Genomic DNA, 13086 nt, shown 5'->3' with positions numbered 1-13086 from the left:
TCATATGTCTCCGTGATGCGATCAATGATGCTCTTGTCGTCTCCTTTACAGTACGTTCTTCCAGATGAAGGATCCGTATAGTCGTCTAGGTAGTTGTTCACCTCAGGCTCCAAATTCATGTGGAGTTCAGAAAATCTACAGCGGAGAACATTCTCTGTAAGCAAATCAGTTGTTTAGGACTCTGTCCTTTAGATCATTTCATTGAACTTTAAATATAAGCACACTCACTTGATTGTTCATAAATGACCTCTGTTTGCTTTTTGCCACAGACGTCTACGTCTCCCACATAAACAGCAAAGTGCATGACGCGAAATCCTGCCCAACACTTCGGTTTAAAGGAAATGATATCTCCAAGTTGAAACTGGAAGACATTGAAAAGAGCATAAAATTAGATTAGTTTAGATAACTTTAGTTATCCCATGATGGGGAAATTCACTTATCTGCAGCAGCAAAAAGGACGTTCAAAAATGACATCCAAATTAAATAAATACAGCAGCAAAAGTAACATTCATCAAACACTTTATAAATACAAAAATAAATACGTACGAAAAAAAGCAGCTCAACATCTCCTGAGAGATTTTTAAGCTAAATGAGAAAAAAAAAAACAGTGATCAACTCACATTGTTCATTTCTAGTTCTGAAAACCAGAAGCATATAAGGTTTGTCATCCTTCTAGAGGAGAAGCTCTGGGATGAGCATGTTACACCTGTAAAATAAAAATACCAAATGGTAACATTTAGACAAGAAAAAGATTTAAAACATGCAATTTTGTGTGAATAAAAAGACGGCTTCTGTGGTCTTACCTTCTTCAGTGGAACACCGGAAAAGGAATCAGACCAAAATATAATTTTACATTCACTTATGAACAATATTCCTGCATTTTCTGTCCTTGGTGTGCACTCCTGTCCTGCAGAAGATGACATTGAAACTATCTGTGGTTGGTTCTGTACAGTTTTGCATATGAGCTGTGCTATTATTTTTTCTGCACTGCCAACTGTTCCGATACTCAAAGTTAGTCCATTTAATACACTGCAGGTAACGTGCATCATTCTGGTTTTTGCATCAAAACTAGGACCTGGAATTTCTTTTCATTTTAAAATATATTATAAATTTAATTTTATAAACATTAAAAAAGACAAAGGTTTCTTAGTCACAGAGACACTGTGACTGAGGTAACCCTGAAATTGTCTGCTTATGTTTTCTTAGACTGATGTAAAGGAGTGGAAATGTGGATGTGACTCAATTTAAAATCATTTGTTTTACATCACAATTTTAAATATCATTATTGTCTATTAACAGAGTATAAATTACTCTTAATCTTTTTAAACTTGTATGTAAGGAAAATAATTACTCTCCAAAAAAATATCAGTTACATTATGAATGATTGTTTTTTGAGTATGAATCCTGCCTGACCTCAAAAACAGTTTCATTCTCCAACTCTTGGGATTGTCCTCCATATTTTATCCATTTTAAAAACACATTGCACTTGAGAAAGCCAGCTCAGAGCTTCTTAATTTGTGGATGCCTGTGTTTTCTCTGCTGTAGTTTTCAGTTTGAAGAAAATGTGGAACAGAAACCAAGAGGTTGATCATTGCCATGCAGGCAATTATGCAAAATTGATTCTTTAATATCAGGCTGGTTTAGGGTTATCTGATTTGCAGGAGGTTACTGCCCTGATGGGGTGGCAGCGTAGGCAGCCATCACATATATGTTATGCAATAATTCATTCATTTTCTGCATGGAGGCTGAAGACTATTTTATACTCACGATTCTACATACCTACTTAACGTACTTATTGATATAAGTGAACTTTATGTTTTGTTTTGTTTTTGTTTTTTGCTTTTTTATCCCACAGCTTTTGGATTTCATTCTAAAAGTGGCTGCAGTTGATATTTTCTCACAATCAAGTACGTTAGACTGTGGAATAAATCTGTTATTTTCCTAATCTGATGAAGTTTCAAAGATGGTTTGGGTTTATTATTTCCACTTTTTAATAATACTTTTTTCAGGTTTCCACTGGCTGCTGTAAAAGTGGAATCATCACACACAAGGGGGAACTTAAAAAGACTAAGACAAAATACAACAAACAAACGAAACTACTGTCCAACATGTGATAAATTAACATGCACAATGAATGAAACTAAGGACCATCAAAATGGAAACTAAAGTAAAGAAACACAGAAAGAGTTCCTTGTCCACTGGGCGATGGTTCAGTCCAATTAGCTGCCTGCTGAATATAAGGCCTCTGCTGACTGGCATGCATTCTTGTGTCAGGCCTGACTTGATGGTTCCAGCAGCAGATGGCAGCAGCAGCAACAATGGTTCCCTCAGCACTGGTAACTCAAAACAAAACATCAAATTATAATAAAGTAAACTGAAACATGTTAATACATTTAATGTTCAAATGTGTGTTTGGGTTATGTTTGAAAAAAAGAAGTCTAAAAGTATATGCAAAAAAATATAAAATGAACAAATTTATGTAGGGTGTGGTGCAGGAGGTTACTGCCCTGATGGGGTGGCAGCGTAGGCAGCCATCACATATATGTTATGCAATAATTCATTCATTTTCTAATCCGTTGTATCCCTTTCGGGGTCACAGGGCTGCTGGAGCCTATGTCCCGGCCACTTTAATACTTTAGTTTCCAAGAAATGTTGTGGTTTGATGGTGGAAAACAGGCTACGTTTACATTGCGATTATCATCCTCTCATGTAGCGTACCAGTGCTAACAATATTTTCACCAATAGTCACATGTTTCTTACCAAAGGCTCAACAGACTGCAACACTCCATTCCTACAATCACCTTTATGAGAATATATTAAATAAATTGGTATCGAATACGAAGCAGACAACTGGGAATGTGCAAAAAAAAATGGAAAAGCTTGTTAGTGCTCCACTTTAGATTCAGTGAGGATTTTAAAGTCAAAAAGATGTGAACACAAATCTAGAAACAGACCTTTATTTGAATAACATCAAAAAAAAACATGTAATAATATGATTTGCTCAGAGTACATTGCTTAAAAAAACATTTGCAACAAACACCCATAACTTTCATGTGAGACAAATGTCAAAGAGGCATTTATTCATGCCAGCAGGTTTCACTTCTAGATTTGAAAGCTTGTTTAAGTTCGACTTTCAACCCTGTGAGACAGTTTTTTTTTTTTATGAGAACCTTAGAAAAAACAAGCAAACACATTCAAAGTCATCAGTAAAGCGGATTCCAGTGTACATTTAAGCATGGGCTTCCTATAGCTCAGTTTCAGCTTTTTTTCTAAACAACAGATCAATCTCAAGTAGGAAAAACTGAAGAAGGTCTTTAGCGATAAAAAATCATCCGGCTTTTACAACATTAAAGAACTTTTTAACAAATAAAGTGCCTAGCAATAAATAAAAGAATCGTACTGAGACAGTAAAATGTGGGTTTAAATCCACAATTAGACTGCTATAACATCAACAAAGTTGTTGAATCTAATCCATTTCCTGAGTTTACAACCTCTGGAGTTCATCATCACAGGGACTTTTTCCTTTCCCATTTCTTTATTTTGGAAGAACCCCATGGGCTCCATGTATGTCTCTGCACCATCCTGCGCATCACCGCCTCCATCTGTTCTTTTAGATCTTCGTCCTCCGTCCGTCTCACAGGGACCTCTGTCCGCCCAAGCACCACGGGGAGCAGGGCGTTCTGTCTGGAACTCCCGTCCATCAGAAACCCCAAACATCGGTCCACTCCATCTTTGAATCAAATCTGTTTACAGCACTTTTTTCTTTGTCAATTTGTTTCTTTACGCCTTTTGTTTCCATAGTTTACCTATTCATTTTGAATTTGGTAATTTTCAGTTTCTTTGTGGGTTTTAAAAGGTGCGTTTAAAGTAAAATGTAGTAGTATTGCTCCGTCGGACCTGTTGCTCCACAGTTTCTTTACTCTTGAACACTAGATTTCCTCAGCATCTTCAAACACAGATGTGCTTCATAGAGGATGCCTTAGGACCCAGAGTGTAGATCAGCATCAAGTCCTTCTTTTCAAGCGGTTTGAGCGGCGCATCCAGTAGAATCTCAGTCTTTGACTTCTTGACCTTTTCTTTGAGAGTATTCTTCAGACAGTACTGTGGGGAGGATTAAAAGAACATATTAAGATCAAGAAAAAAACACACCAAAAAAGTTATTGTTTACAACTGAAATATTTATGGTTTCAAATGCTGAACAGATGAGAACTTTGTACAAAGAGTAAAAGGATCAAATGAAAATAAAGGTGTGCCATTCCATTCATTACTTACATGGCTGAGGATGAATATCAAAAGTGCAATTATCAGCAGTGCTGTGGCAAACAAAACCAAGCTGGTATCCCTTATGACAGTTTCCATCACAGTATCAGTAGGACAATCTGAAAATGAAGGGGAGATCAATGTTACTCTAATTGTATTTGAATCTGCTTTAATCGAAGATGTTGATTTGCTAGCCGTGGTGTTCAATTCATTTATTTCTTCTAACAATTCTGTTTATCTCTCCATAAAAATAAGAAATGCTTAAAAAAAAGACAGTTTTACATTGCTTTTTAGTCAACACCATGATGTGCATTGGAATTATTGGAATTAGGGTTAGGGTTTCTTTAGTGGAACCGTTTTAAATATGTGCCTTTAGGCCTTTTTTTATTTTATTTTTTTATAAAAGGCAGCCTGAATGTGTCAGGAAATGTTGCTGCAAATATCTAAGAGACATCTAATCTAAAACCACAACCTAAAAGCTCATATTTACCTTCCACAGAGAGAAGAATCCTCCCTTCCCTGTTCTGCTCGCCCACAGGTGCAGCCAGGGAACAGATGTAGACGCCGCTGTCGCTGCACGCCAGGCTGGGCAGGAGGATGCTGTGAGCTTCATCCAGCAGCTCCACCTCCCTGTACATGCCCTCATACAGCCTTGTTGGACCATCTGGCAGCTCTTTTCTCAACAGGCCACTGCGATGTAGTGATGGGCTTTTTTCAAGCTGTGAAAGCATCAATGATAGATTTTTAACAGACTATCACCAGTGATTAAAATAAATGAATTTGTCAGTCCTGCAAGGAACGAACACTTTGTATTGAATTGAAAATATAAAAGCATTTTAGCTGCGAATTTGACACAGTTTTATTGGACTTAATTTTAATGGTTTACGAAATAATTAGAGAGTAATAATCAGTTCAAACCTCAGGCAGAAATGGTTTATTTCAACTAATAAATGTATTTATTTAAATTAATAACCCTTAGCAAAAAGTAGTCTATGTAAGTGTTCTACAAGTATACTAATAGTGAGTATTACTTTTTTTCTTTTCCTATTTTTGCACATTTTGTATTTGTATTTTTGCACATTTTGAACACCCCTCATTCTTTTTCTTTTGCACATTGCTATCATTATTCTCTGCTTTTTGAACTGCTGTAACAATTGAATTTCCCCAATGTGGGATCAATAAAGAATAAAGGATATCTCATTTTAAGTTTACCTTTTATATACTATTATGTAAACTTAAAGTATTTTAATTTAGTCTGAAGATGTATTTAGTTAGTAAACATCCTACTATTATGGACTTGCTACACTTATACTTAAACATTTTTAAGTGTATTACTTTTTGCAAAGGGGACATTAACAGCAGTACAGTAATTTGTGTTGTCCTTGACAAAATCTGGCAGAAAAAAGTTTGAAACTCTCTGCAATTGCACATGTTCCCCCTAAAGGAACTCTTGGCAGATTTTCCAACATATTCCAGGAAAAAGGAAATAGAGATGATGGGTTTCGACTTTTAGAATCAAATGAAGGATCATCGTATAAAACACGTGACTTATGCTCCGTTTCAGCCTCTAGTAGAATTAAACCAAGTCTCTCTTTTTTTCCTCAAATAGATGATTACATGAAGTGAAACTTTTAATAATAATAGTTTTGGATTTACCTTGTACCAGCTCACTGCCAGGTACGCGACCCCCTGCTTCAGCTCAGCGGTGCACTGCAGGCTGATGTTCCACCCGGTGGGAGCCCTGACTTCCGGGGTGTCCGCGACGACCGTCCGAGCCACCGCCACGCATGCGCCTGAAAGCACAAGTCCGTTAGGATCCATCCATCGCAGAAGCTCCGGGTGCTCGGCAGTACTTTAGTGAGGGAAACCATTTAACTGCGTCGACATTGACAAAAATAAATGCATAAAAAAGGTTCTCCAGCGCTTACTGAGTAACAGCAACGAAGCCAGAAGCAGCAGATGTGAAGATCTCATCTTGACGTGGAGCTGAAACACAGCACGACGAAAGGAATCTGAATTTGAATGTAAAACAGGAAACTGCAAGAGCGCTTTAACATAACCCGACTGTCGACAGAGACGTCACGTGGGTGGGTGGGAGGGGCCGGAACGTTTGATATTTCCAGGACGTTTAATCATTGTGCGCATCGCCGCTTGAGGTAACATGGTGTTTAACGGATTATATTTCGTTATCGGTAAGTGTATTATGTCTACAATTTTTGTAATAAACGTGTTAATGCTGCGAGTTTCATACACACGTGACTCGTAAAAACTACCTGCATGATGATGATGATGCACTCGGTCTTCAAAACAAAGAGGAAAAATAAATGTAATGCTACAACATTCTAAAATAATCTTTGTAAAACACACTCCACTCGGGATCGCGGTGGTGGGTCTCCCCTGGAACTGCAGCCGAACAAATAATTTTTATAAAACTTGGAAACGTTCTGACGTTAGCGGGTCATCTCACCTTCTCCTAAAGAACAGGTTTTGTTTAATGCTTTAACCCACAACCTTTGTAGGTTTAGGCTTTTAATGTTGGTTTATCGTGTTTATAAAGAAAGTGAAAACATTAAATAAATAATAAATGAATCGAGGAATTTCCCGAACTTTCCCCCCACACACGAGTGAAAACAGGTTAGGAAATCCCCCGTGACGCTGGTCTGACTCACTAGTTTCACTACGAAAAGGTTGAGGAACTCCACTGAGGAAATGACAGCCAAACACGTGTAGACCACATAACAACCATAGGCTACTCACTGTATAGTATTTAATGTATTAAAAACAGCCTTAAAATGATTACAGCTGATATTATCAACACAAACAAAAAGTGGCCAAACTAATTTGTTGGTGTTTTCATTTTAGTTAATTTAAGGCTGACTTTATTTACCCCAAGAAGAATATCAAGCCTTCCAGCTTTATTAAAAAGTTTAAAAAGTGCAACAAACATCCAAACATCTGGGAAAAGCCGATATATCTCTACATAATATGCATTCAGTTAAAGTTCAACTGTGGAAGAAGCGTCTCTGAGCTATTGCAGAAGATTAGAGATGATATTTAGGAAGTCCACCACCCCCTCAATGAAAGTCCATGTGGGAGTCCAAGACAAAAAGATCTGATTCTTTGCCATTTAACCTTTTTCTTGTTTTTGTTTTTTCACTTTTCTGTCCTTTGAAGGAAATGAACATAAAAAAACTCTGACCTTCTTTATCAAATAAACATATTTCTTCTTGCACAAAACATTAAACATAACGACCAAACCACCTTACTGTTGTGTAGATTTTTGTTTACAAATGTGTGTTTTATTTTATTTTCTACGTTCAGAAAAGTGTGGTACAAACATTAACTCTATTATTAAAGATGACATCTGTCAATTACATATTTGCTCTCTCTTGTTCCCTAAAAAAGTCAAATATATGTGCTAAAGTGAAGTATTAGAAAATGAATCCTAAGAAACTGACTTTTGTACATAACCTCATTTATAACCAAGTCCTGATGTTTATCTTTAAAAGTTGTTTTAGCTGCACTAAGCAAGGCAACTGGATCAGAAGAGGTGATTCTTCCTTATGACTGCTGTGACCCAAATATCCGGATCAATTCAGCCTGTGAAAACATCCTGTCACATAACGGCGTGGTAAGTCTAATGATCCACTCTGATCTTTTTTGTTCAAATGAAAGGATTTCTACCCTCTATTGCACCCCAGAGACAGAAGTTAAAGTTTATAAATTGGTTTCCATCCTTTTAGCTGCTGTCATTTCCTGTCATATAGAGGGCAATATTCTCTAAAGAAGCTTGAAAAGTCAAAGGATTCAACTACACAACAGCTGCCACCAAAACAGCAAATCTATCAAGTTTTTTTCAGGTTTTGTTTCATCACAAGAATCTCATCAAATAAATGAACAAAACAAAAACAATCGACTATTCAGGCAAACAAACTTTAGACCTGACCGAACAATAATCTTTTATTTGTTAATTGCATTTTGTAGTCTGAAGGTTAAGCATTTTCAGTAATTTATGCTCATTGTCTTTTTCAAATACAACCAAAGTAAGTGTTAGCATACACACTTCATGTTAAATTTTCTGCCCAATTCCTGTCAGACATTGACTTATCTATTTCTGAATAAGGCAGGAGGAAAGGTTTAGAAAACATGTCTTGAGACTACACTAAACCTCAGTAGTTTTGTCTGTTTGTGTATTTAAGAAATGTATATATTGTATACAAAGAAGACTTATCTGAATAAAAGTCAATTTTATCGCAAATGGTTGATTAATTCTTGTTATTTTTTATTTTCTTTTAGACATTTGCTGTTTTCAGTGGGACTCGTAAAGACTGCTCTACTCCATGCGAAGGAAGAAATGGGGACATGGTGACCCTGAGTAAATGCGTGGATGTAACTGTGTCACCTACGTGCACCAATGTGAGTCACCCAATTCTTTGTTTTGCTCATTTCTCCTCGTCTTAATTTATGAATCGAAAAATAAAATCTACATTATCTGAGCATAAACTGTTTGTTTTTTTCAGGGAAATGGTCAAATCAAAGGAGTAAATAGAACCAAGTACGTGGGTCAACTTTGCCCTGACTCTCAAAGGGGCAATTCATCACCTGGATGTCAGGGTGAGTTTTCCTAATTTATTCCAATTTTCAGAACAATTTGAAATAGTCGACATTTAGCATTTTTAGATTAATGGTTTTCGGATAAAGTAAGAAAAAATATATGAACTTCCACAAAATACAGGTTTAGCATATTTCTATCATTCTAAAAAAATCCCAGTCTGTAGGTTTTATTGTAATCACCTATCCAATTTTCCATATTTATTGATCATTTTTCTACAAATACAGGACATTTCTGGCCCCTGAAATCCCACTCTACATGGCTTCTTTTTACCATAGGCAAACTTCTCGATTACTCAAAAGATTTTAAGGCTGTTTTTGGTGTTTTTAACATGATTTTTTTTAGATATTTTTGTGATGATGGAGGACATGAACATTTAGACAGACAGACAGACAGACAGACAGACAGACAGACAGAAGAGTAAGCTCAGAATAGCATTTCTGGGTATTTCTTTATTCAAATCGTTGTGAATCAGGAGAACAGGAAAAAATGCACTTTGAAATAGAACACATTTGTGGTGTAGAAAATATGGTGGGCGGGGCCACAAGCTGCCTGCTCCGCCCAATTCTGATGCATCCACCTGCAGACAAATAGATCCATGTTTTCCTCGTCTGAGCTGGCATCTGGCTCAGAACTGTACGGCTGGATAGCTCCAATGTTGCTCTCCGTTTTTGTTGCACCGGTAATGTTAGGTTTGTGAGTGTGATGGGCTGTAAGCTAATGGAAGAACATGTAAACAGAGAGCTCTCTGCAACAGGTAGGGGGGAGGGGGGTGGTTCTAATGAACCCCTGCCACCGTGAAGAAACTAGGTTCTAGAGAATGACATAAGTTATTTGGTTTTGGTGAAAAATGGCGTAATCATAATTTAAAACACCACTGGGAACACTTTTAAAGTAGATCAAAAGATTGTGTGAGAGAGAGAGAAAGAGTGTGACTTATATCAATCCAGTGACAAAGTCTCTGTTCATCATTTCTTTGAACTGCAGAAGTCCTTTTTGCTTTTTCAGATTAATCATTCTTTTCTATTTTATGTATTTATTTAGATAAAATGAGGCGCACTCACCTGATTTTATTGTTTTTATGCTTCAGCCTCCATCACTGTGCTGCTGATGTTACTCATGGCTGGAAGGTTTCTGCTGCAGGGAATCTGCTAAATCATCTCCAGAGAGAACTCCTCTGCTTCTTTGCTTGCTGATCTCATCACGCACCGTCTTGCACTTTTACTCTTTAAGGTCTGGTTCTAAAAGCAGATATCTCATGTTGCCTTTGATTCCCTTCAGGCATCTAATTGCCTAACGCCTAACGCCTATTAATTCTAATTGCCTTCAAAACCACATTAAGCAGTTAAAAAAAAAAGATTTCTATTTTTATTTTCCCTAAGCTTTAATCACTGTCTACAACAAAACAAATACTTTATTATAACAGCACAAATCGATTATTGGTCTGACAGCAAATGAATGTGGAGTTGTTCTCAGTTTTGCCCAATTACGAAATGATTTAAACTAAATCCACCCAAAATTTCTTTTACCAAAGAATGTTTTGATTAAAAACTCATAAAGCATATAGCCTTAGAGATCAGAGGTGCTTCACAAATGGTGGATGATGATAATAATATCACTGATCAAATATTTATTTACAGTTTTTATTTATTTTACATCTAAACCACTACAAACTGACAAAACAGCAGCTATAACACTTAAGGGAGTTAATAATCATGTCAATGAAATAGTTGGGTATTTTATAAATTATTTTTGTGATTATGTATTTCCATTTGTGTTGTTTTTAAACAAAAGAAGGGAAAACACTATTGTATTGGCTTCATCCAAATATTTATTCTTAAAAAAAAGGTACATTAATTATTTTTGTGAAGGCATTATACATTCCAACAGCTGTTTATAAATGGAAATTTTTATTTCTATCATTTTTAGCAAATGTCTTCCTGTTTGCTGGATGATTATTGACTGTCTAGTGTTTTAACTCCATTTAACACTCTAAGTTGAGGTTCATCAAACGTTTGCACTGAGTCATTAAAAATACATGAAGGAAAAGTAGAGGTCATCGGAGCAAGAAAGGGCATCCTGTGAATATTTATTCAGTCATGGAGAACCGTTATGGAAATGTTTTTTTCTGTTGCTTCCATAAAAACATTGCCTTAAAATGAAACGCCAGGAAGTATCAGTCATACTGTGACTTTATTTGTGCCATGCCTTTTCATTTATTTACAGGAAAAAACAAGACACAGTTCTATTCTCACTGCCACTTTCTAAAATCAAATCATTCCAATTAAAAGAGATCTAACTGCAGATTTTTGTACTTTACAATTTAATCTATTTTCAATATAACTCAATTTTTTGGTCTTAAAATTTGCTTGGGTGGCAAAAAATACTTTAAAAAAATAAATGCTGTTAAATTTGTCAAAAATTCAAAATTGCCTGATTAAAGTATTTAGCTATTAATGGCCCTGTATTAAGCAAAATCAACTTTTTCAGCTTTTAAGTGTAATATATTGTTATTCCTCACGAAAAACATCCCCAAAGACAGTATTTGGATCTGTTTACGCATGTCTGAGCATTCCTCTCAAAACCTGCACTTTGATCACCAGTCCCTCCCAATTCATGAAAACGAGTGGATTCTCACATTGTGATGTCACAAAGTGAGGAACCGCCCCTTCCAGAAAGAGTCTGTGCTTCTAAATTACTAATAAAATCTTCATTAAAAATGCGTCCTTAGTGTAGCAAAGTTAATATATATATATAAATATGAATATTAATATGAATATGATTCAGGAACTTTAAAAATGCAACCACTAGCAAAATGCTTTTCTTCCATTGAGAGAAAATCAAGACCCCAACCCATTTGTACATAAAAATCAGCTTGAATTTGTAATTATTTTATTATTTATTGTATTTATTTAACTACTGCTATATTCAAAAAATTAAAGCCCACTTTTGTTAAAATGCACTTTACTTCGTTTACAGTTGTTAAAATGTTTCACAGTTTTTATTGTTTTTTTTTTTTTTCATATTACCAGCTCATAATTTCATCCTACCTTTATGGTCCTGCTACACTTTGTTTTAATCCCGCACTACTAACTAACCTTGTGCCAAATTAAAGGATGTGAAGCTCTTGATAAATCAGTATTAAGCTACTTTCTTGCCACAGAGAAGATCAATTTTTTCTTAACTTAATGAACAGAACAGCTGAAAACTCTGACGATGCTCTTTCTTGCTCCATGATGCAAGTGGGGTATTTTTCAAAACTATGCATTAATCAGTGACTTATTGCTGTTTACAGCAGCATTAACTGTAGTTTCCATAAGAGAATTTCCTGTTAGACTCCTACATTTTGTAACCGAAAAACCCAACTACTCAGGTTGAAAACACTCTAGAGAAACCCATCGGATACTTGAACTGACATCCTGAAACATCAATGTTTGGTGTAGGAACAACTGATTTCAGGTTAGACAAGCACATTTTTTTCTTCATTGTATTAACTTTATACTGAATGTGAAATTGAGCCAATTAATCTTTTTTTTTTTCTGATACTGCACCATTTTCATAGAATGTTCTCATCCAGTCTGTAACAAAGCTGTAAATAAATATTTGTGTACTGGATTTAAAATGAACAAAGACCAGATATTTCCTTTCAGTGCTGCTATTTTATCTTGCAAAAATAAAATATTTATATAGAAACTTTATTTCTTGTTATGTGATTTGTTTATTACTCGAGAAACTGTTTTTTACTGACATTGTATGAAACCACCAAAATGAATTATTTTTTTTCTAAGGCAGAAAATATAGTAAATCATGGATCTACTACTATTTCTCTTCTTAAAATTTTATTCAGAATTTGTCATCTTTTTATGACATCTTCGCCATCATCTTAAAAACGTGTTTTTAAATGCAGACATAAAAAAGTGTTTTCTTTATTTTTGTCTATTTTCTTTTTCTAAGAAACTGCTTTTAATGGAATTTTAAAAGTAAATGGCACATTTAAGATTAACTGGATCAAAATGAGCTGGATATCGTGGTAATGTGTCTTTATGGACTTCAAATTACTGATTCTGTGCAACTTTTGTATAAAAAATAATATTACCGTATTTTCCGGACTATAAGTCGCACCGGAGTATAAGTCGCACCAGCCCAAAAATGCATTATAAAGTAGAAAAAAACACAGATAAGTCGCACTGGACTATAAGTCGCATTTTAACTTT

At 35.5% G+C, this 13086-nt stretch overlaps 1 protein-coding gene across 1 annotated transcript; it reads right to left on the bottom strand.

The window, feature by feature from the left end:
• Positions 1–2941: 2941 nt before the first annotated feature.
• On the bottom strand, positions 2942–6306 carry cd83 (CD83 molecule). The gene is made up of 5 exons (XM_004078340.4): positions 6189–6306; positions 5917–6053; positions 4751–4979; positions 4273–4379; positions 2942–4101 (listed from the first exon to the last, which is right to left on the bottom strand). Exons 1-5 carry the CDS (start codon positions 6232–6234, stop codon positions 3949–3951), a joined length of 672 nt encoding a protein of 223 aa, XP_004078388.1. The 5' UTR covers positions 6235–6306; the 3' UTR covers positions 2942–3948.
• Positions 6307–13086: the final 6780 nt, after the last annotated feature.

This window comes from Oryzias latipes, chromosome 16, assembly GCF_002234675.1.
Source record: "Oryzias latipes chromosome 16, ASM223467v1".
NCBI lineage: Eukaryota > Metazoa > Chordata > Actinopteri > Beloniformes > Adrianichthyidae > Oryzias > Oryzias latipes.
Note: the sequence above shows the minus strand (reverse complement) of the source record. Positions and strands in the feature narration are given on the sequence as shown.